This window comes from Chamaea fasciata, unplaced genomic scaffold (genome assembly GCF_029207755.1).
Source record: "Chamaea fasciata isolate MVZ Bird 193981 ecotype frontalis unplaced genomic scaffold, bChaFas1.0.hap1 SCAF_6, whole genome shotgun sequence".
Classification (NCBI taxonomy): Eukaryota; Metazoa; Chordata; class Aves; order Passeriformes; family Sylviidae; genus Chamaea; species Chamaea fasciata.
Genome location: NW_027094091.1, coordinates 6,521,233 through 6,546,374, shown reverse-complemented (window position 1 = coordinate 6,546,374; position 25,142 = coordinate 6,521,233). Strand labels below are relative to the sequence as shown.

Below are 25,142 nucleotides of genomic sequence, written 5' to 3'. Positions count from 1 at the left end.
TTAAATTTATAATCTGAACGCAGAGAGCTTTGTACAGCAGAAGGGAACTGCATAAATTATATTTTATTCATGTGTCAGATGACTTTATTGAAACATAAAAACATGGCAAATTGGGAGTCTGGTAGAACAAAATAAACAGAATCTCTAAGGCCATGATTATTGAAGCCCCATCTGTCAAATATTTACATGTCAGCATGTGAAGTACTGCACACATCTCCTCTTTAATTGAGCATTGCTGCCTGTGTTAGGTATTGGGGCTTTGTCCAGGTATCCTTGTGTCCTTGGAGCTGTAGCTCTTGCCGTGCCAAAGTTTTGGTGTCTTCTGAATCTCTAAAGCCAAGAGAGGAAGTAGTGACAGCCTGTCTGTCCTTCAAAGCCCTGGCTCCCAGCCACCCTGTCCTGCCAAAGCTTTACCGATGTGATTTGTTGGCACACGGGACCAGCGAGTGCTGGACTGCTGATGTGTGGAGACGAGCACACCTGGGAGTGAGGGGAGTGTTCAGCAAGCAGAGAGGGAGAGTGGGAATCGAGTGGCCGAGTGCAGAGGGTCCCATGTAAATTGATCCCATGTACGTGGTCTGTGCCATCTCTGTGTTTGGTTGGGATGGCAGTTCTGGTGATGCACTCTGAAGCAGCTGTGTCCTTAACTGGAGAGTGTAAAGGTGAATTGTTTGTGTACTTGCGCATTCCAACTGTCATTATGATCCTGCACCACAGCAAGCCATTCTTTCAGGGAGAGAGTGGATTTATTTAATTAGCAAATATCAAACAGTGATGGGGACTTGGCAACTTGGCTGGGGACTTGGGCTTGCTCATTCTCCTGGAACTTTTCGCATTTTCTTCATGCTCAGTCTCCTGCTTCTGTGGTCACTGATTTCCCCCCTTTTCATCTGTTCTATTCTGTGCTTTGTTTCTATTCTGTCTGGGAACAGAGGGAGTAAAGGCTTTACCCATCCTCAAACTGAGATCATGAAAGTTGATAAAGGGAAGGGTTTAGTGAGAGACAATGAAACTGGAGATTTATTACTGTGAACTCTACTATAACTCTCAGTCCCACAGAGATTTAAGTTGCCACTTTAAAGAGGGAAGGTCCTGGGGTGCCTTACCATTGCCATGTGTCATTGCTGCTCTTTTTTAGCTGGTCAGTTACACATGGATGTGGCTGAAATGCAAGTAATTGTATATATCTGGAGTAATTCTTGATGCTGCAGTTTAATATGGATATACCAGCAGTGTAGTTTCACATAAATTACGTTGAGAGCGAGAAATTGATAGTTACCTGGCCTGATTCCACAGAGGAAATATTTGCTTGGTTCATAAGGTGTGTGCTTTTGGCAATCCTTATTATTACATCCATGCTTTCCATTGTTTCTCATTTAATTTTCCATATCACAGAGCCCAAGCCTCCAAGGCGGGACCCTTTGGCAATCAGAGCCTGTTACACAATTAGCACAAGTTACTTTCTCTGAAGTTCTTTTTTACTTTTATCTTTACTGAAAAATGGAAAAGTCATACTGCTTTGCAAACCACAGGAGAACTTTCTGGAGGTTTAGGGAACTTCCCTTATACAAAGTTGCTTGAAGGAAGGCACAGAACTTTATACAGTGTGGCACTTTGACTTAAAATGGTTTATAGTGACATGAGCTATAACCACTTCTTTCTTTTCTCCTCCATGAAAGTGAAGAACACAAACCATCAAGAGAGTCTTAATTACAAGGAGGGCCATCATTTCTGGGTGACACTTACACCCTGCCAGCATTAGTAGCCTGTGTTTTGTGCTTGCCTCTCAGGAGCTGTGGGAGGAGAGGGAAAGGAAAAACAAAGGTTATCCTTTGTCTGTCTAGAAACAAATCCCTTGCAGCAGATCTTATAATTATTAGTACATCCCAGTTTCCCAGTCCACACATTGCCCATTCCCACTGCTGTGCCCCCAGCAGATGAGAAGTCAACGCATTTCTTATGAGCTGTTACTTTTTCAAATGGGTGGAGGATGGACGAAAAAAATTGCAGACTACCTGTACTGCTCAAAGGCAAATGAGTTTTTGTGTGCTTACACAGGTTACGTTCGCTGTAGTTAAATCCTCTTTGGAGTGTCAGTCAGGTTTCTGACAGGAAGTGCATTTTGAGGATATAAACATTTTGAGGCTTTTGAAATTCATCTTTCTGTGAATCTGGGTTTTGGCTGAATCCAGGTGAAGAGGGTGGGAGCTGTAAAAAGGCTTTTATTTCACGGTACCGAGATGCTTGGGCATGGCCCTTTCTTCTCCGAGTGCCTGCTCTGGATAATTGCAGTGCCCAGTAGAGGGAGTGCAAACTGCACGCTTTGTATTTTTCTCTGTGCCACCTTGTTTCAGAGCCAGCCATCTGCTCAGTCTGTGTTTTCAGGTAACAGCAGCATACCAGAGAACACTTCACGTTATTTCGTGACTCTATGAATTATTGTAAAAGTAAAACTATAATTATTGGCGTAGATTGGTGTTTAAATAGACTCTACTCTTTCCAGACTTTTGATTCTTTTGCAGAAATAACTTGTGATCAAATTGTTCTTAAAAATACTTTTTTTGCTGGTTAGAAATAGATTTGTTTCTCAATGTTGACTTCCTTTTCTTATAATACTAGATTTTAATTTTTTTCTTGTTTAATGTATGATTTGCTGCTAAATAGATGCAAATGATCTTGCAGTTTTAGAGAGGACTAGTATGTACTGTATTTTAAATCATGCACGCTACCTTTCACTTACATCCTTGCAATAAAGAATCATCCATTAGGAATACTTGGAATTCTGACACTGTTAATAGAAATGTAGCTCGTTAGCTGGATTTTGTACACTCAAAGTATGCTTATGTCGTATGTAATTACCTTGGGAAGCCGTGGTAGGTTTAGTACTCAGACTGGCTAAAACTTGGGCAGACAGAATCCAGGAGGAAAGACGATGTGAGAAACATCCCATTCATGTGTCTGTCAGCAGGGGAATCAATTAACAGACCTGTTACACTTTGAATTTTAAATTTCAAATTACATTAACAACCAGGCATATATAGTTTTTCATTAACTGTATTCATTACTTTTTGTTTCACCTTTCCTTATCTTCTGTCAAATCTAAGCATGCGCTTGGATCTTGATTTATTCGTGTACTTAATTTTATCCATGTGAAACATCTGGTTGAACTTGATAATGCCATTAATAATTAGATTTGGAGGAGCCTGTCCTTGTGTTGTCCAGAATCTGCTACTCAAACCTCACTATAATACAAGTCAGATTTTTTCAGAAAGAGTAATGTCAAAAAATTGTTACAAATTTTCAATTTAAATATTTGCTGTTAACTATTTAGTCCCAAAATACATTAAAAGGTTAAAAATTGAGTATGTTATAAATTAAGCCAAGAGTTCTGCCAATTACTTGGTTACAAGACTTGCTGATTTTTTTTCCTCAGGTTTTCAACTATCAGTTTGGCATTTTGGCAATTCTAATGAGTTATTTCTACCTGTTCATTTTGTAGCTTTGTAACCAGCTCTTTTCAAGTCTGTCTTTCTGTTAAGTTAGTGCTTGCTTTAGAAGAGAAAAAAGCTGCACTTGAATTTTAGATTTCTTCTTCTGCTTCTGTAGCCATAGAGAATCCAGTCCCGCTGACAGCTTTCTGTAACAGCTTCCTGTACTCACATCCTTACAGTATTTTCCTCTTGTTCATTTTAGAGAAGTTGTTTCTGGGGGTTAGGTAATTGTCCTTGGTGATCCTTCACAGTCCCTGAAACCACATTTCCTAAAACATGCTCAGACCATGCAGCAAGAGAGACACCTTTGTAGAGAAGTCTTTTCCCCAGGTGTTGCTTTTTAACAAAAACCCCAACTCTTAACAAAAGTTACCCTTGGAAAACTGGAAGCATTCCATTTTAAGATTTAAATGGTAACTTGATGTTGATTGTTACTAAGTTATCAAATATTCCTGTATTTCTCTATAGAAAACAATGTCAGCATTACACCTAAAGATGTTCTTTACCAGATTTTATACATTGTTAGCATGTAATGTGGTTGGAATAAATAATAAAATATATTAATATTTATATGGTCAGATTGGTAGCCCAGGCAACATTTAAATAAATTTACTACCTTTTGTCTAGGTAATATTTATAAAAAAAGCCAGGTGAACCATAACTGTAGAAGTAAACACAGAATATTAAGTAGGTCATACAGATACTTAATGCTCCCTCTTCCCTCCTCCCTATTTTAATTGGTGTTATTTTTATTGTCATGTTTATCATGTTATTATTATTTCTGTTAAACATTTCTTCTTCTGCTGTGAAGTTATTAAAAATATCTTGTTATGCAGATCTGGCCATGAATACTTCGGGTTGTCGCTGTGACGACCTCTGATCCCCATCTGATTCGCAGGTCGCACAATGCAATTTGGAGCTCTTCTAATAGAGTATAAAATAAAGTAGGATGTCTCCATCATCAAGTTAACCCTTATGTTAAGTATTTAAGTTTTTCAGGCCGAAGGGTCATCCTCCTTGATTCATCTATGAATACTGAGCAGCATGTGCTCTGTAAGTAGGAGATATAAATTTGCTTCCTGCTTTTTATCCATCCTACCTTACGAGGGGAAATAGTATATTGAAGTGAATTTTTTTTGTGAGGTTCACGGAGGTACATTGCTAAATAGGTATTTACAAAACTGGAAAAGGAAGAAAATTTTTAGACTTGGAACATATAATAATGCATTTAAATTTAGCTGATGAGCAATATGAAATAAACATATTCGCGTCTAAGGTATCTTTGTACCTGAAATCCACAATCAGAAATATATGTAAAGTTATGTGTATCTTACATAGAATAATTTGTTTACCTGTCTGTAATAAATTAGGTTTATTTAATTGAGATGTATATTTGCCTATTATTGTTAGGCTTGGAAACCTTCACTAGTTTAACTAAAACTGCTACATTTCCCCTGAATGTGATACTTACTTTATGAAAAATGTGGATTGTGCAAGAGAACTTGGCCTTTTTGCTGTACCTACTTAAAGGATTAAGATGATTTATACAACCACATACTGTTGATTTTGGTGGATGGTAGGAGCTCAAGTAGTGAAGTATGAAAATACATCTGAGGGCACATCTTGAGTGGTTATTGCTAAAGAAATACTAAACTTGCCTTGCAATATCTTCCTGAGGTAATAATTTTGTCCAATGTGCCAGTTTTCTAGACTGCCTTTTTTTGCTGTCTTCTGAAAGCATCCTGTGAAGGCACACACTGATCCACTGGGTCTGTTGGACGTAGCATCTTTTTCTGAAAGGATTCATGCCCATGCAGAGTCTTTTGAACTGGTTTTTGAGCTTGCCCCTCCAGGCCTGAGAGAATCCTCACAGACCCTTGCTTTAGGGAAAAACTGGTTCATCAGGTATTTGTTATATTGCTAAAGCAGTTTGGAGCAAAGAGTGCTCATTCTCCGGTGTACTTTGGCTAAGTCTTGGGCTGGAACCCTTTAAGCATTTTTACTAACTCCTGGAAATTAGGAAATCATGTGAAAAGTGCATTCCTAAATAAAAGTCAGCCTGGCCAAGATGCTTATGTGCTGTTGAGCAACTACACATGGAATGAATGGTGATACTTTTACGGGTGAACATAAAATGTGCTTTGCCTGGACCACATATCTAATTTGCAGTCATCGGGGTTTGAATTTATGTTCATCTCACAAAGTGAAGGGGAGGGAGGGTGTGTGGGAGGATCTTATAAATACAGCTCTGTTAGGAGTTTGTGTTTTCCTTGTGTTGCACATGAGAAAACTCAAGCATGGTTCTAAAATCTGTCCAAATGCCAACATTTATTTCCATGTCACTGTGTTGGATGATATAAAAGAATGGAAAAGGAGGAACACGTCTTTACATTAAAGATACACTGTTTGACTATTCAGTTTCTATTACTGGCACTGAAGATTTTTACCCCACTGTTTTCTTACATAGAACATATCCAAATTTCATTTAACATGACTGAAGTATGTTTTGTGTTGCAGTTGAATAAAAAATTCATGTGCTTAAGGTTGCCCCTCTAACTAGGTTCTACAGCAATAAATAATCTGGTACCCTAACCAAAATCTTCTAGAAAAATATTTAGTTGGCTTTGAGTAGATGCACATGAGATATTGGCATGGTGGAATAATTTGCAAGATCTTTCAGTGAGGGTATTAGCATATAAATAGCAGATGCAATGACGACCATCACAGCTGAGTACATTTAATTTTTAGTTTATAAGATAGAATGGGTTTTTAAATGCATAGCCATCAAGCCTGCTGAAAGACAAATGAAGTTTAGAGTTCACTTGTCTGAGGATGCCTTACATCATTTTTTTTTTAGAAAAGGGAAACAGGCACGCATAAAACTGAACAAAAGTGATTTCTTGGGTGAAAAGTAATTGAGATTGCAAACCAAGTTAATTAGACCATGCAAAATTTATTTAATGGTCCCAGCTGTAGTTTGCAAGTGGTGTTTTAGTGAGTAGATATGACTTCTTCGTGTGCTATCTTTTCTCTTCCTTCTTATTCTACAATAATTAGCAGTGGCTGTACATCTAGTCCTATAAACCGTTTGCATTGTATATTTCAGTCATTTTACTGCTTGCTTTAATTATGATTGCAGAGACTCAGGTTTTTAAATCCTCTTAACAGAATATAGCAGTCAATTTGTATAAAAGTGAGAAAAGGATCAAGGGCTTTTCTCCACATCTTTCCAAGTGTTGTGTGGTGTGTGGAGGCTTTTTTCACATTTATTACTGGTTGGGATGGATGAACAAGGTCTTTAACTGCGGCTCTGGTTGCACTGAGCTACACTAACAGATGGAAGCTGTTGGAGCATTGACTGCAAAGTAAAAGAAACAATTGCATTTCTACTGGCATCTAGTGTTTTTTCCAGGTTTTTTTGATAATGCAGAGTAATGAGGAAACATCTGTTTCTTCAAGTTTTTTTAATGAGTTAGAGAGGAAATGGTTTGATTGCACTTGTCTAGTTGGAATAGTCAGCACTATTTTAAGTTTTTAGTGAAAAATCAGGAGAATTGTGAAGATGTTCCAACTGATTACAGTGAAAATCATGCATGTATGTTTTCTGTCTGTTTTTAAACCATATTCTCATATGTAAGTAAGTCCAGCTCAAGAATCTGAAAAATGCCTAGCTAAATCCCATTTCTTCTCACAGGAATATAGATATCTAGTCAGTGAGAAACAACCAACACATACTTTTACAAACGCATCATTCTATGACTTTGGTAAATAAATACAAAATTAAATATCAGCATTTTAGAGCAGATTAACGGGCTAAAAATTCACTTCCCTATGGAACTTGAAGAGCAGTGATGGTGCAAGCAGCCTCTGATTCTGGGGATCTGGTCTCCCTTCAGGTGGACCATTCTCTAGTGACAGAGGGGGGGGTCGTTCACCCTCCATCTCTGATAAGACTGTGAGAGTGAGTTTCCTCAAATCACCTGATAATTAGAATGGATTTGAAACCAGGAGCTTTTTTCTCACATTCTTTGACAGGTGATTGAGAAATAAGCAGTTGTGTGACTACCTATCTTCAAGGTATTTAATCTTGTACACTACAAGAAAAGCTTTACATTGTGGTATTTATCACTTGCTCTTATACTTCCCTTCAGACATGGCACACTAGAAATTTCATATTGCTTGTTTTTATCTTAATCTCCTTTTCCATGGTTGCAAGTACCCTAACCCCTCATTCCTAAAAGGATTATAATTTACTTAATCGGCCACTTAAAACTATTGTCTGAAATACTTATTTCTTCTGATTTAATGGTGGGTTGTTTATTTTAATTTTTTAAATTGACTGAAAAAGTTTGCCTGTAGTGGAAGCATAGATAGGAGGTGGTTAAGCTTTCCTGCTACATCTGTAGAAGTTGATTTTGGAGCTGTCTTCATGCTTGAAAAGTGGAACTTTTAAAAACACAAGACATACTTTTCTAACTACTAATATTGCTCATGAGCCCTCTCACTTTCTCTAGCAAGGAAATGGAACAAACCAACATAAATGGGATGATTCTGATAAAGTACCACTGGAATGAAGTAAATTGAGACTTAACTACCTGCTATTACTGTGCGACTTCTTGAATTTCCAACAGTGACAACTTTAATATTTTAAAATAAAAAGATAACTTATTTATCTTGTTGAGGATTTTATCAAGATAAAGACTTTATGCCTGTTTGAAGAGAAAAGAGGCTTAATTCCTGATAGTTGGCTAAGCAGTTAATTTTTTTTACAGGAAGTCTAAATTTAATAGAAGACCCTAGGGAAATTCAAGGGTGTGAACAATACGCATAATATTTTATGAAAATGACCCTCATATTTAAAATCTGGCATTATATGTTATGCATTGTAGCACCAAGTCCACATCTACCTTTTAGAAAATTAAAACACATAAATTCTGTTTAGTGTTTGATATGTGCTGCACTAGCTGAAAGCCATAATGCCCCTAAAACCTTGGGTTGCTTTTCACCTTTCATAAATTCCTGGGTAGATTCTATACAAAAAATAATTTTCAGCTCCGTGGCTCATTGTTATTCAAACTTGATTGATTGTCGTCATTTACTCAGTGAGGAAGTTAAGTGCTCCTGTCATTTCTGAAGAGTATAATTGGGACGTTTCACAGGTCAGCGGTAGTGACAGGTTTCCCTTTTGATTAGTGTTAGACTGATAACAAAAATTACAGTTTCCTATGATTAATGTTTTCTATAGTACTCGAATGCACAGTTCATGGATTGTACCTAAACAAAGTGGATTTGCATCTGATTATGCCTTTTCTCTGTCAGGCTTTTCACGTGCTTTGAAGTTTTAGATCAGGCAGGTAATACAGCAAAGTTGCTTCCAGTGCAGTTTTCAAGTGGAGGATTCAGTGAAGTCCACTGAATTTTAGTATATTACCATACAGAGAGATATGTGCCTCGAGTGATATGAACAAATTAGGTGAAATTTCAATTAAAGATAGTACTCTGCTTTCCCTCTAGTCCTCTCAGATATGACATGCAAGGAAGTACTGGTATTATATCCCTTCTATTTTAGGTATAATCTGGCAGTTTAACTGATGAAGCTGGACTGAGTTTTTTCCTCTTGCTGATTTGACACTATTTCTCTGTTCCTTAAACCTGTTGCTGTTTATTTGTTTACAGACTGAGTAAAAAACTAAAGAAATACACTGAATTTACTTTCCCTGTTTTATGATGTGAAAGTTTGTCAGTTTGTACATTAGGGCACAAAGTTGTAGACTAAGATGATCTATGACAAGTTTTATCTTGGTGAAATCTTTTTTTAGTAGCTAGGTAAGAAATGGAACCTAAGTATGAGAATTATGATAATGTCCTGTTTGTAGCTGGAGAAGTACTGAAGGTTATTTTCCAGTGGTTACTTCCAAATTTAAATTGTCCCTAATAGATGAAAAGCAAATGACAACACCTGCAGAATTTCAAAACCAAAATACAAACCAACTAACTTCTCTTCAATCTCTAGCCTTCTTCAGATGTGCAGTGGAAAACATGATTTATTTTTTCTTTCTAAGGGCCATTAGGAATGTCTTCTAAGAGTTGTAGTTTTCAGGCAGATGTTCTGCTTGCAAATCTAGTGGCATTGGGAGTTTGTGGTTAGTGGTGGAATATTTGATTCTTTCTTTGATTAGAACTCTATTTTGGTTTCTGCTGAGGAGGTCAGGCTCAGTGTGCATCTGTCTTGGCTCGGCCAGGTATGGCCTGAATTGCTGCTTTCCTTTAGATCAGGAAAAATTATTGCACTGGGAAACATAAAGTAAACCAAAGGTGCAGGATCCACCAGCAGAGCCTTGGCAGCTTTGGGATAATTGGGAGGAATAATAGGGATAGTTGAGCTGACACTGCATTGGGGTCCTTACCTGTCTCTGGCAGCAGGGTGCTCTCAAACATGATTGCCCTGAGACTTTATTTTAAAATGAAGACTAATTAGGTGTTCCCGAGTAAGAATGCAATAGTAAATCAGGTCTTGTCATCAGGACAGTAAATCTGGTTTCTTTCTCTTCTTTTTCACCAGAACTGCAGCTTTCTTAGATGAAAGTAACTTTTGAAACAAAGGGAAGAATCTTACTTTTAACTTGTACCACTCGTTCATTATGTGTTAATGTGTATATCTGTATTAACATCAATTAACGTTCTTTGTAAGAAATGAATACAGCTACAATTAATTGTGGCCAAAAAGAAATACTGATTTTTTAAAAAATAATTACTTATTTTAATTTTTTAAACTACATTTAATAATCCAAGATTAGCTGCTAGATTTTTGGCTTCAGAGTATATGTATGATTTAAAGGAACTCAGCTGTGACACAAGATTAGAGTAGTGAATTGGATTGGGAAAATTCTGCTGCAGTCAAAACCTGAAATATCCTCTGGTGCTTCTAACAATGAGTAGTTGGCATGAATATTAACAGAAGCCACATGCACTAATAGAAGTAGAGAACACAGCTGAAAATAGTGAAAATTATGTTGTTCCTTATCATTGCTTTGGGTTGCTGCAATGAAGTGGAGGAAGTGATAGCCTGTGCTCAGGTTGGATTTCGTGGATACCTCTTACTATTTCCTTGTAAAAGCACATGGCAAACATACAATAAAGTGAAATAAATGTTCTTGGGAATGAGGTGGCTCTGAACATGGGCAAAGGAAATAAACCTTGCAGACTCCATCGTTGTTGCCTTTTTAGGGTAGTTGACATTTGCTTTTTTGAAGGTCTGATAGTACAGGCCATATCTGATGACACAGATTCTTTTAACTTATGTGCAATTTAGAAATAAAAATCATTTTCAGCTATGGAACAAGCTTAGAAAAAGTATAGATTTGATGGCACATATACAGCAGTTGCTAGCTAAAATTGTACATAGGCAGCCACTTATGTGGATGAATTACACTGGTTAGTTGAAACTCCATTTGTTGTTTTTTCACCTAGTCATAGATCCTCAATTTCAGACTGCCAGACAGACCAAGTGCCCATTTAAGAAAATCCTGTTTCGTTGATCTTAACCAGAGTAGTGTGTGCTGTCTGGTGATATAAATGGTTGGGGATGTACCAAATCAGTTAGGAAATAAAATATCAAATAATTCTTAGTGCTGTTGTGCAGAAACACACTGAACCACTGTAGAATGCAGATCTGAATATTCTTATTTGGGTCACTATTAGCTTCCCCACTATTAGCTTCCCCTTCTGTTTGCCTGCTCTGGCTTTGAGCTCTTAAACAATTTGTGATACCATTTAACATGCCACAGATTATTTGGGTGCTGCTAAATGAGTAAAGTCATCCAAAATGAGAAGAGGTAAGACTGTAATTTGTTCATTAAGTCAAAATCTTGATGTTATTTTAAGATTTTTTGGTCTTATTTTATAGCTTCACACTTTCTCAGACTTCACCAACTACATGTGTTCTGATGGATAAAAGGGGCTTTAAAGAAGCCCTTAGGATAGAGTATGGCTTTAGAGATAAAATGTTAAGCAGATAAAATGTTAAGGCCTAATCTTAGATAAAGATTAAATACATATTTAGGGAAATACTTTTGACATAGAGAAGTCTCAGTAGGGCTATCAGGATGTCTGCAAAATATTTTCAATGTGAGGGGAAATGAAAAATAGTCTTCACATTAATATAAAGAGAAAATAACCCCAACAAAAATATCTCTGTAGATGAAAGCCTCGGATGATGATGACGACGACGATGAGGATGAAGATGAATTTGTGGAGGTCCCTGAGAAGGAAGGTTATGAGCCCCACATTCCAGACCACCTGCGTAAGGAATATGGTGAGTTTGCCCAGCTGTGACAGGCTTTATCCCTGCATGTTACTGCTGCACTAAGGTAAATAAACAGCCATTCTGAAGTAATAAAGTGATCAGCGGTGTGGGTAATCTCTGCCTGCTCTGAGGAAGTCATTACATGGACACCGGAGCACTGATTGGCTCTGGATAAATAAATACTTCTAGGAGCAAGAGCAACTGAGATGAGCAGCTTATTTCATTCCATCATCTTCCATGGGAGTTCAGAGCCAGGAGCAGCACTCTGTGTTGCTTGTAAGTGTGCAGAACACATGCTGGGAGTGAAGGGATTGCAAAGTAAAGTTGGCAATGAGCCTGAATATTACAAATACTGGTGCCAGTCTGGTGAGCTGGGATAAGGTGCTGTTCCGTCACCTGCAGCTGGAAATGCACAGCCACTTCCTCCCATAGAATGGCCAACTTAGAGCTCTGCAGGGTGGCTCTTTTTGTTTAGGTATTGCTGTCAGAAGATGTTAAATGCAGCTCAGCCTTCAAGTGCAGAATTACAGCCACAAAGCACATACCAGATGACAAACTATAATTTTGCATTCTTATTAAAAGTAGGTAATTTTTAAATGAAGTCATACTTACTATGTGTTCTTGTGAAATTGAGAGTGGTGTTACTGAGGAAAGTTCATCTTAATTCAACTTCAGTGCATTGCTTCTTGTCCTTTGTACCTCTTGCTTAGTAAGTCTGTGTGTTTTACCTCTCTTAACTCCATGTATTTGAGGACTCCCAAGATTTCAGTACATTGTAAAGAAAGGTCGCTGCCATCAAAAAGCTGTAAATTAAAAACATGTAAGAAGTGTCTTGCTCCTATGAGTATTTGTGTAAGACTGGTGCTGTGCTGTGGCTTTTTCAGTCCTGTTGATGCTTATTTTTCCCATTTCTTCAGTTCACCTTATAAAAGTCAGGCTGCAGCTACCACCTGGAACTTGTTTTCCATGTCTTTAGCATCAGCCTAAGTAATCCTAACATGCAAAAGTTCTGTTTATACTTGCCAGCTTCCACTGGAACTGAAATGAATTCACCTCTTCCCTTTTATTCCATCTTCCTCATGGACACACATTTTTTAAAAATAAAGTGTCTTACCACCCTTTGTATCACACTAACACAACACTTGGCTGCTATATGAATTCCTTCTTATAGGAAAGGATAAAAGAAGCCTGCTGTCTACTCAGGGATATTTTAAAAATCTATATAAAATGAATTAAGAAATTCCCAATTTGTATTTAAACTATTGCTGATAGGAAAATGCATTATGGTGAAGAAGTCAACCAATCAGAAAACAAAACCTCTCTCTCATTTTGTATACCTCTGATTATGTAGGAGCTAATGGTCCCACTTGGCTGTTCTTTATCTGATGTGTTTTTTAAAAATAACATTTTGAAAGAAATTAAGCCTTTCTGATGCTTCTGAAGACATTCAGCTTTACTTACTGCCATTTAAAGCTATTGTGTAAGTTCCCAGTTTAGGAAATGGTCTGACAATAACTCAGAATTGCTGAAAATCACAGCTTAGAAAATGAAAGTCTGTGTGAGTGGAATGTTCTAGCTGGACCATTAAACCTTCCATGAAAAATCAAATCCCAGTGTTACATGGAAGATGTGAATGGTTAAAAGCTTTTTTCCTTTTTGTTGTTACTTTTCCTGAACAAGCCAGATTGACTTGCTACAGTAAACCGGAAAACAAAGCTGTAAAACATAACTGTGGAAATGGATTGAAACGTGACATGTAAATTATTGATTTAAATGTCACTTTATTCCCTTTCACTTCTCTCACAAAAATGTACCCTACCAACAAGGTAAATTTTGTGGTTCTCCTTAGAGCTGAAAAATTTACTAAAAATGAAAATTTATTTAGATGGAATAGAAAGTTCTATGCGTAAGTATATAGGCACATGCAGTTGTATTATCTGTGTGTATGTGCTTTATAACTACAATCTCAAAATTGGTGATGATATTAAATGCAGAAGTTGAATTGAGCATGGGTGCAGTTTGGGTGGAGGCAGAATTGAACAAGTCAATTTGAATCTTGATGTATAAAATGAAATGTAAATTTGTTAAAAGAATTTAGGTGATTAGATAATTGAAGTGTGAAGATATAACCCATTAGAGGTGTCATGCCAAATTAGCATTACCAGAATTTTAATGACCTCCCATTTGTATAATCCTTATTTACACTTTCATCTGATGTCTGCAGCCTGACAAGAGGCCAGCCCTCCTATGGGACCACACGGTCATTTTAAATACAGTGTGGTGCTAAGGAGGAATATTCAGCTGAAAAAGAAACAGCACTGAAAATAATTTTCATATGGTTGCTCACATCTCGCCACTGGGCACTGATGTTGCTGATACCGCCTGCCCTTGTATGGTTGGTATTGCTGAGCCCTGGAAAATGGAGCCATTATTCATTTAAAGGAAAACTTTAGGGAGAAATAAAATCTTGTTTCCACTGGAGAATTTCCACATTCTAGCCTTTGCTGGTCAGCTGTTGGTTCCATTGGCATAAAGCCTTAGGGTGAATGAAGTAAGGGATGGAACTGTGCAGCCCCTGACATTGTTCTTGTCCCATAGAATTGAATTTTTGGCTGATACCAAAGGATGAGATATTTCTTCCTGCCCTTGGTGATCTTGGCCTGGCTTGCAGCTGAGCTCTGAACCACATGGGAAGTGTTTTGTTTTGAAGGATGTACTTTTCCACGTGAAAATGGAACAATTCTCAGCTCTAGTTCGAAGCACCCTCTTCAGTTGGTAGTTCTTGTCTGTGTCTTAATGCAAGCACTAATTACCCATGTAAAAATACTTTGAGGACAGGGGAGTGCTATTGCTGTTTTACAGGAGGTGACATGAGGAAACAGTCTGACGTGGGACTATTAGTGTGGAAGCAGTCTGTTGGTTATCAAATTTCATCTTTATCCAAAATTACATTGGAAATGACTGTGCAGTCACAAACCATTATTTCTACTCTGGTTACTAAGATTATTTCTCTTGTGTTTGAGCTTAAGATGAGTGTTTTTATGTCTCTGATAGCTACTTTACTGGTTCACATTGCATCTTGGAGCCTGCTTCAGATTCCGTTCATATGGAAATCAAAACTACAGTTCTAAAATCCCAAGGGTTAGTTCTGTCCATTTCTGAAATTCTTCCCTCTTTTCCTCACAGTGTGATGTGCTTTTTTTGGGTTAGATGTCCCCAGACTACCTTTCCTAATCTGATGGTATCTCAGTCATATTTTTTCTGTGTGTTAAGTAGCTGCTGTTGAATCCTTAAACAGATGCACATGTGCTGGCTAGATGGAAATTAAAAGTTATACCTAAGTGTTTTCCTTCCTTACTGCAGTGATTTCTCAGTTTGTCTGGGTTTGATTTATCGGGAACTTCTGAGGGAATTCTCCTTGCATGTGAAGGATGTGGAGAAACAGCTCAGTGGAGACCACAGCAGAAACAAACCTGCAAAGTGCATGAAGCACTGTTGTCAGGGGCTGAATTTGAGACTTAGAATTACACTAAGCTAAATAAGGCTTTCACCTGACTTCTCTAAGGGGTAAAAGCATATTGCCACGTTGTATTGGTGTGTTTTGATGTACCTGTATATGCATAAATACAAGTCCTATATGGAATTACAGAATCATCATTAAGATTGGAAAAGATCTCTAAAATCATCAAGTCCAACCTTTGAGTACCACCATGGCCACTAAGCCACAGAGTTGCCACATCTGCTCATTTTGTTGATACTTCCAGGTATGGTGAGCCCAGCACTTCCCCAGGGAGCCTTCTCCAATGTTTAACTGCTCTTTTCATTGAAGAAATATTTCCTAATATCCAACCTGAACCTCCTTTAGCACAGCTTGAACCTACAGAGACCTAGCTACACTTAGGACAATAAATGAGTAAAACTGTCGTGCAGTATTTGGAATGAAGATTAACTTTTCACATTTATGAAAAAAAAAGGATGAATATCCCTTCCAACAAAATACTGCAGCATCCGTGTAGAAGTCTTGTCTGTAGATATTTCTTCTGATTCATACTAATCAGCTGATCATGGAAACTTTCCTCATTTTCAGGAGAGGTCCTTCTATGTAAATAAGGTTCCCAAAAAAATCTAACAGGATATGAGATATACTTGATTTCTACTAAAGTTCTTGGAAATAAATACTCACTGCACAAGATGTTGGTACACTTTCAAGTAGTTTGCCACAGCAGTATCCCTCAGAGAATCTATACAATGGCCAAGGGATGCAAAATTATAAGAAAGAAGCTTAAAAAGTCAGGGTGTAAGGTATAGAAAGGGCTTGGTATAAACACTGTATATTTAATACATTAATATAATTAATGTATATATATATACACATATGTATATTATATATAATGTATATTTAATACATTAATATAATTTTATTGATATAAATCTGGTTCTTTACTATGATTGTAAAGCAGTAATAAGTAGGGTTAATTAATGAGAGGTAACAGTATAACAACATATTCTGTAATTCTAGTCAGCCAAACTAAGTGTTCATGTAATATTAGTGAACTCTTCGTGTTAACTACCATAATTATCTTTTTTCTTTGATTTGAATTTCCAAATGAGAATTCCAAGATTTCACATAAATGAGTGTAGCTACGTTCAAAGGCACTGGGAAGCTTTGCAAAGTCCAAAGCTTATTGTGCTTCCTGAGTAAAATACCAGCAGGCATTTGCATTGTGAACACAGTAGAGTAAGTGGGGAAATCTTGTACCTGAACTGCTGGATTTTCCTGACAATCTGGGACAGTGTCTGTACTAATATAGATCACGTACACTCGGCTTGACTAAGATTCAACAAATGGGGAACAGAAAATATTATGGGTTTTTTTCAGGAAAGGTGAAGTCCCTAATACTTGTTTATATTCTATCTCCGTTTTTTCAATTAGACTTCAGTGAATCTGAAGTAGCTTGATTTCGTCTAAATCCACACAGCTAAGGAAACCTGGGCTTGCTTTTTCTCTGAATTTTCACTGAGGGGCTTTTATCTCCCCTTAATCCCACCATTTCTGTCAGGACATAATCTCTTTCTCAAATTTACATTTTAATTACAAGGCCAGCTGAACTAGCTAAAATCAATAATGTCAGCATTCAGCAGCCTAACTTCAGCTGAAACCCCAGCCTCTCTCTTTCCTTCTATTGATTTATCTTGTGAACACGGGCTACTTTATTGCTTCAGGCAATAGGTGCCATTTGGTCAATTTAAACAAAAAGAGGGATTTAAACACTTTTATGATTCATTCTCAGAGCTGCTATTGGCACAATTTGAGCCCAATACTGTACTTGTTAAATAAACCGCACAGAACAGCAGAATTCTGGAGAGGAATTTTACTTTTAAAACTGTACTTAATCCCATCTATATTTTAAAACCGAAACAAAGCAACCCCACCCTGACATTGGACACCATTCTACTGGGGCTGTCTGCCTGATCACTCTTATCTTTATCTTGTTAGCAAAAACTACTTTAATTCATAAATACTTTTTAAAAACTCCACAGTGGAGGTGATGTTATCCATGTCTTGGTGTATCTACTTTTACCTATTTCTCTGTTAATAGTTTAAAATAAGAAATCAATGAGAGAATACTTTGTTCTTGTAACTCTTAAGAATTCCTATATTGATCTTCCAGATGTGATTTTTATCTGTCTAAATGTCACATTGTCCATTTATCTCTCTTGCATTTCCTATGTGTTGCTGACTGCTTGTCTCTGCTGTTCCCCTCCTCCTGAACAAAACCAGTGTTGAGAACAAAAAATCATGCTTCCTGTAAACATCATAGGGAAAAATTTGGAAATAAATAGGGTGTTCTGAGAACTTATTTCTGAGCACGTATTTCTCTGAAGATGAGAGGTGTGGTGAGTGACACAAGCCTGCTATCTTCTGACTTTTTTTACTAATTGTAAATTGTACGCATACAGGTGTCTCAAAACCTTTGCTTTAAACAATGCTTTTCAGAAAGGGTCCTTAAAAAAAAGAAGAAAAAGTTTAAATACTAAATACAGTCTAAGAAATTCTACATTACAGATAGTTTATGATATATTCTCAGTTAACCTTGTTGATGCCAAAGGCCCTGTTTGGAACTGTTTCTGTCATTAAAGGAAGTTTACTTCTCCAAATACTGATGATTCTAAAGTGCGTTTACAGCAATGTTTTTGCTTAATTCAGTTTCACTTTGATAAAAGCACCTGAGAAAGGCATTTTCTCTTTCTGAGATGGAGCCCTGCCCTGCCCCCTTTCCAGAAGCATAAGTTCAAAAGTCATGCATTATTGTGTCACTGAAGTGTTGTTTAAAAGCACATTTTTGTGGAGGCACCATTCTCCCTCTTGAACAACAAGTCCATAGCTTAATAAGTGTAATTAAATAATTTCTTTCACTATTTAACCTAGATATCGATCTGCTGAGGTCCATCCTATTATATTTAATTATCATTTTCTTTATTCCTGGTCCTTCTGCTAATATTGAGACTGTTTTCCAGTGCAGAGATTGGCCCTTTAAGTGGGTTTTTTTGGGGGGTTTTTTGTGTGTGTTTGTTTGTTCGGGATTTTTTTTTTTTTTTTTTTTTTTTTTTTTGGCTAATGTTCTTTAAAAGCTTGTTGACTTTGGAGAAAGTAGTGTGTTCATAGCTTTTATTAGTGTGTGGTGTGGGCAGGAGTGAGTAAGGGAGCAGCAGTGCCAGATGTGCTCAGCAGCAGCAGCACCAGCCAGCAGCAGGATGGACTCTGAATTTTGAATCAGGATTGTGGCTGTCTCTGGGGAGAGGCTGTCCAGGAATTACAGGTGTCCTTCTCAGTACCCTGAGCTTGGAGCTTTGGAAAATAGGTTTGGATGTCATGCCCTGCACAAGGACTCAGCTCTTGATCTAGGTACTTGGAAAATGTGTTCCTAGGGGCTGGATCTCAAAGGTTGCCATCTCAGCATCTTGGCCTGTGGCTGATGCCATCCATGCAGTTGCACCACATGGGTTAAAGGGAATGAGTGATGCAAACAAATCAAGATCAAAATGAATTGGGAGACCTTATAGGCTGCTAAGATGGGTCACAGCAAATTGTTCTTTTTTTTTCATGGAAAATACATTATTCTGTTAAATAAAAATATTTTGTGTAGCAAGCCTGCCTCTTGCTAGGGGTCTTGCAATTTCCTACTCAAATGGCTGGCCACAGATACAGCATTAGCTTTTCCTTTTCAACTTAATATATTGCGAGACATTTAATGACTAACAAAGCAAGAATATTTCTGAATGCAGCTTCAGGGCTGGTTAGAACTGAGCAAAAGGTTAAAAGTTACAATAAAGTAATAGCCAAAACATGTTAGATAAACTTTTGTTACTTTTCATAAGAAGGCTCAGATAATTTGCTGAAAATTCTAGGTTTATGAAACTATGACTTCTTGTATAAAATTTAGGGATCTTTTTTCAGGGATGAGACTTTGCATTTCAATAAATTATTTTATAGAAAGGCTTTCTGAGGGGACAGATCACATTAGTGTGAGGGATCATGTCTTTCCAATTCTAGCTGTCATTGGCTGATAAGTTCTTGTTGCTACTACAGGCTAATGGAGTTGCTCCTCCAGCTCAGCAGGTAGAGGCAGATGCTGTCTAACTGCTCAGCCTATCTGACTGCATCCTTACAGTCCATGCTGAGGCTCTAATCTGGCTGTAAAAAGTAATTAAAGTTATCCCACCACTGAGCTGCTGGTGCTGAACATCAGTGTGTGGTACTGCCTTGCATAGGGCTCGTTCCACAGGTGCAGCTCAGGCATTTCCTGTCTTTTGGACGGACTCTCTGGCTGTCCTTCCTGCTTCTGCCAGCGCTTAGGTATTTTCTCCCAGCAAATTGTAGGGTTTAATATCTGTGAAAGACAAGTGTTCTCTGAATAATTCTATTTCACTCTTGAGTGGGATTGACGTCTCAAGTAAACTGAAAGAAGGAAGACGCAGTCAGCACTGTGAGCTGTTTGGGTGGAACTATGAGGGTGGGATAAGTGAACTACTCCTAAACATCAAGGTTTTTTTGCAGGGCTTGAACCCAAATCACCTCCAAAAGCCCCGGTGGCGAAGGCATCAACAGGAGCAGCTCCGCTGAGCTCTCGCACTCAGCTCAAAGGGAATGAGGATGAACTCGATCCAACCTGTGCAGCTGCCACACTGAAGCTTATTAGAGACAAACTGCCAAAGTTACCATCTCCTCGTGCCAGGTCACCTTTGTTTTAGTTCTTGTACAAACCTCTTGCTCTTGTGTTTATTAGTCGTGACAGCACACAGAACAGCATTCAGGAACCAGGCAAGCTGACAAGGCTGACTCGGTCTCATTTTGATGTTACATTCATTGCTTAGTGTTTGGGATTTTGTTGGTGATTGCACCAGGATCTTAAGGAATCTTTTGCTGTTCAGTTAATATAGATCTTACTTGGTGTAAATAGCCTTTATGAAACTACACTGTTTCCTTCTTTGCTAACAACACCCCCCACCCCTTTTTTTTTTTTTTTTTTTTGTAAATTTTGTTTGCAGCTAAATAGGGTGTATTCTGATGTTCAGTTAGCAAGTAATTTCAACATCTCTTTGTTCCCAGTGATTATGCTGTCAGTGCTGCCTGGAGATGTTATATTGCTTCCAGAGAAATATTTGTTACCAATCCTGTTCAGTTTGGTGGAACTCCAGCCTTGCCTGGCATTTGGCTGTGATTTGAGGATAAGGCTGGAGTCATCTGCTTAGCGGCATGTTCCTGGAAAGATACTTCTGCACAGGCTAGGAAAGCCCCCAAAACCTAGAAAACTGGAATTAATCTGAGATTTTCAGTAGCACATCTGTGGCTCCTGTGGGAGTACAGCATGCATGATCCACTGCTGCCCCATCAGATCTCTGGGCTTCTGCCCCCACAGTGTGATATGTGTTAGCCAGCGCTAACTGGACATGCAGTGAGCTGCATAGAGAGTGTGTGGTGTTATGTCATACAGTCTTCCTTTAAAAAAAAGGACAACCTTGTAAAAGTAGTTGTAATTGTACATGTAAGGTAATATTAGTGTTGGTCTAAAAAATTTAAGGAAAACAGAAAAAAAAAGAAAAAGTTGTGGTCATTGGTGTTCTGTATTGACTTCTCATCAATTTTCTCCAGTGAATCTGCAACTTCTGAGACAGAAAACTTGGAAGATTCTGACAGTAAAAGAAGAAAACTAGAGGAAAGAGCTAAAGCACCCCTCATGCCTTTTGGATTAGATCTTCACTACTGGGGAGAGGATCAGCCGGGTGCTGGGAAGATTCTCAAGTAATGCTCTTTTTCTTTTAAGACAAATTAAACAAATAAATAGATGTACTTGTACTCAGAGGTCATGCAGTGGGGTGACTGCTATTTCTTTTGATAATTACTTTTCTTCTTTACCTTGTGTTGTAGGACCCATAAACAAAGTCAGAAATTCTACCTTTAAATGGTATTTGTTTTGAGAAGATGTGATACTAATTAAATATCCTTTGATGCTTCAAAGCACATTTCTTTTCTGTTCTTTTTATGTTTGCAGCATGGCATCAGTTACTCCAATTTAAGCTTGTACCTCATTATGCAAAGGGCTCTGCCAAGTATGTGATAGACATTCCCTGATCTGGAGACTTTTAAGATCTAAATAAGTAGCAGGCAAAATAGGAGAAGGGCTGGGGAAGTGTTTTTCCTAACTTCACATAGTGGTAACTGAGGAAACTGATAGGCTTATTCAGTCACACAGGAGAAAGGTGGCAGTTACAGGATCTGGATTTGGATCTTTCACTTTCCATTGCTGTCTGGGAGGTTTTGTGTTTCATGAAGCATTACTGACTTAGGGAAAGCTTTAGCACTGCTGGGGCGAAGAGGTGGTAGGTGCACATCAGAATTTATTTCTAGCAGTCAATTTTTAAAACCCTTTTAAAAACCTTTTTATTTTTAAATGAAAGTTGGGTTGCAGAGTCCTCCCTCTATGTATTAATTTTGTTTAAGTCCACCAGAACTTTGGTATCAGTGTATACCATACCTGGTTTGGAAAAGGCAAAAATCATTGATTGGCTGTGTTGCAAATTAAGCTGTTATATTATTAACACTTTTACTTCAACTTAGTTTGTTTTCTTACCAAAACAAACAAAAAAACCCCAGCCTGTAATCACAGTGCTAAAACAGTGTTGGCAGAAAGGAACAAGAGGAAATCTTTGCACCTGATTTCATAAAATGCTGAATATCTTTTAAATTACCAAAAACTGCTGCATTTTGATGCATAAAAGTGCTTTACCATAGTCACTCCAGGCCTTGGATTCCATCTCATGTGGTATAGGCTCTTCAAAGCCTATGAAAAAATTTTCAGCAGGGCTTTAAGAAGCATTTGTCTGTGATAATGCCAAAAAGGTAGTAAGGCCTTATTTTACATTGCAAATGAGTTATTCAAGTCATAAGTGAAATCAGAAGCATATTTCACTGCCTGTCTGCCTCGTGCTGTACTGTTTTATTTTTATGCTTCCCAATAAAATAGAGGGCACACTTCTGAACCGTATAGTCTATAACTACAGGTGTGCCAATCTAACTAAAGATAATTTAAGTAACTCTGCGCACATTGACCCCAGGCATAAAATAGACTTATTGAAAAATTAAGGTAGTTATCGGTCAACTCCTTCAGCGTTTCTATACGCACCCATACTGGCTCTGTAAGATTCTTAGGAGAAAAAAAGCAAACTGAAAAATAGACATACACATAAGGGATGTGTATGGAATTTGAATTTTTAAAATCTGAAGGGGAAAAATCTTTCCATTTCATTTAGCAGTGCACTTAATCACAGCATTTACAATAAATGAAGTTTTTGACAGTGAGAATGTTGCTACCAGGAAGATTTTCTAAAGAAGTTTTGTTGGGTTTTTTGAAGGGTGTGGGAGGGGCAGGCAGAATGTAGTGTATGCTGCACAGTATTGAATTGTGTAGTCTGCTATGTCAGCTTAACAGACTTACTTTGGATAGCATGGACCTTCCAAACTCATCTACCTTCCTCCTTAAATTAAATCAGCTCACTCATAGGAGCAGAGTAAAATAGCTGGTGCAGCACTGATTGTGACTAGGATCTTTGAATTAGCCCATTTTGCACTTGCTTCAGGATCTCTGTAAGCATCTGGGATTAGAATTTATATTTATTCCATTTTTTATAAGATTCCTGTCAGATTACAAATTAGGATGATATAAATTCATTGAAAGAGTGCAGCAGTTCTCCAAGAGCTTTCTCTTAGATTTCAGTTAACCATTACTTGTCTTTTATTCCTCCTCCTCCTCCTCCTCCTCCTCACATATTGCTGTGTCATTGCCATCGAAGCCTCTGTTATTTATCTGGATTAGGAGCCCTCTAAATGTGAGTGAGGTGTTGATCTTTTTCATCTTTTAGTTGATTATTTGTTCCTCTTCTGATCCATCTTACAAATAGGTTTTACTTGTCAAATGCATCATTTTTTCAAACAAGTATCTGCCTGTTTATAATGTTGCTTAACTTAAAACAAGAAATCAGAAAACTTTGGAAACTGCACTGCTTTGTTCTTCTCACACCTGCTTGTAAGTCATGTTGGGAGAAAATAAGTTATATGCTTGTAGTAAACAGTAATATGTTTTAATATATTTGTAGGAATCAGGCTATTTTAAGTTCAGTTCCCAAATACTGGGCAATGATACTTAGGGCAAAACATAATTTTAATATTCTTGACATTTGTTGATGCATATTTAGGGGAAGGGAGACAGAGAAATTATTAAATAAAACTATTTATATTTTATTATTTAAATAGAACTATTTCCTAACTGGAAGAGTTGATATGCACAACTGTTAAATGCATCTTCATTCTCATGTAACTGTAATTTGATAATTTAGAGGGGGAGGGGAGTTCAGACCACCAAAGGACACTAGAATTTTACTAAGAGATTATTCTGTAAGATTGCCATGCATGTAAAAATTCTGTATGGGGCCTTTTTAAGGAATGCTTTCCCCTCTGTGTGGCTGCAAGTTTGTGACACAGAGCTGCCAGTCAAGTCTTGCTTTCAGCATTGCATTAAACTAAGCAAATAAGAAATTGATGCCATTCTTTTATTTACTGTCTATTGTACAATCTTGCCACATTATTTCTGAAGCTAAAATACTGTACCATTCTAACATTGGGCTTTCTTTTTAAAAAGACTGTCAGGGCTTTGGGGTTTGCTACATTTTGCAGAAGTGTGTAATTAAAAACCCTTTGTTTAACCAAAATCTGTGGAAACACATTATTGTGTTTATTGCTGAACTAGCCTCCACTGGAACTGTTTTGCTTTTATCCCGTAATTTACCAGAAGAAAGCTATTTGTAGTTTATGATAGGTTAGCATTTCTCTGATGAGGTGTATTTGATGGAGAAATTACTGGATAGAATCAATCTGTTTAACAAGAATTTTGTTGAACATTTTTCTGGTGATGGCAAATCACAGAGATGTTTCAGAGTTCCCTTAATCCCTTTTTAACCTAGTTCTAACCTCTTTATGTAGTTTAAATGCTCAACTATTGCATTAAAACCAGCAGCTATATATGTTGTAGGTTGCTGTGGTCGGATATTTTCTTCTACTATTTTTTTCCTTGTCATCTGCTGAAAACTTGGTTAGATAAAATTAATCAAAACTTTTCAGGCCCTCAAAAGTAATTCTTTCAAGTATTGGCTTATGTGCTTTGCCAAATTGTGACTGGTGTGATGAGTGAAGCCAGTGTTCATGTATATATGGGTCAGCAATCTACAGAAAACAAAGTCTCAGAAGCAGGAATGACACCCAAGGATATTAGTGAGTGAGGAGAATTTGATATGGATAGAGAAAATCCTTTCAAATAACTCTGGAACTGATTGGGTCGAAGAACTATGTGGAAGAAAGGGATTATAAGGTGTACTTTAGGAATTTTATGTCTTTATCAAGACGTCTGTCATCCAGGTATCTCCATCTTGCTCATCATGAGCAGCAGACATGCAGGCTGCATTTTTTTTTTCCTTAGTTTAGCTGTATTTTTTTCCACTTCATATTTCCTTAAATTTGGGCTGGGATTGTTGTTTTTAACTTCAGATATCTTAAAATTAAATACCTAAGCTTAAGCTGGTCACCCTAATTTCTTTTCATGATTAAGAGAAAGAAACATTTACCATCAGAGGGACAGTCATTGCTTCCTAAGATTAGGATCTAAAATGAGTCAGGTAATTGCTCTCTGGGGTTGCCTGTTTTTCACTACAGACTGTTGGCAGCTTTGGGTGGCTAAAATGAAATTATGTGAATGCTGTTGAGAAAATCTTTGTTTGCTGAAATGTCTGTAAAT

The 25,142-nt window shown here is 37.5% G+C and overlaps 1 protein-coding gene across 1 annotated transcript in view; it reads left to right on the top strand.

The window, feature by feature from the left end:
- UVSSA (UV stimulated scaffold protein A) overlaps positions 1-25,142 on the top strand; it is a 44,325-nt gene that overhangs the window by 9,225 nt on the left and 9,958 nt on the right. Inside the window, exons 7-9 of the mRNA XM_066185319.1 lie at positions 11,691-11,805; positions 19,856-20,033; positions 20,951-21,100. Of these exons, the coding sequence (XP_066041416.1) occupies positions 11,691-11,805; positions 19,856-20,033; positions 20,951-21,100 (443 nt within the window). The remainder of the gene's footprint in view (positions 1-11,690; positions 11,806-19,855; positions 20,034-20,950; positions 21,101-25,142) is intronic.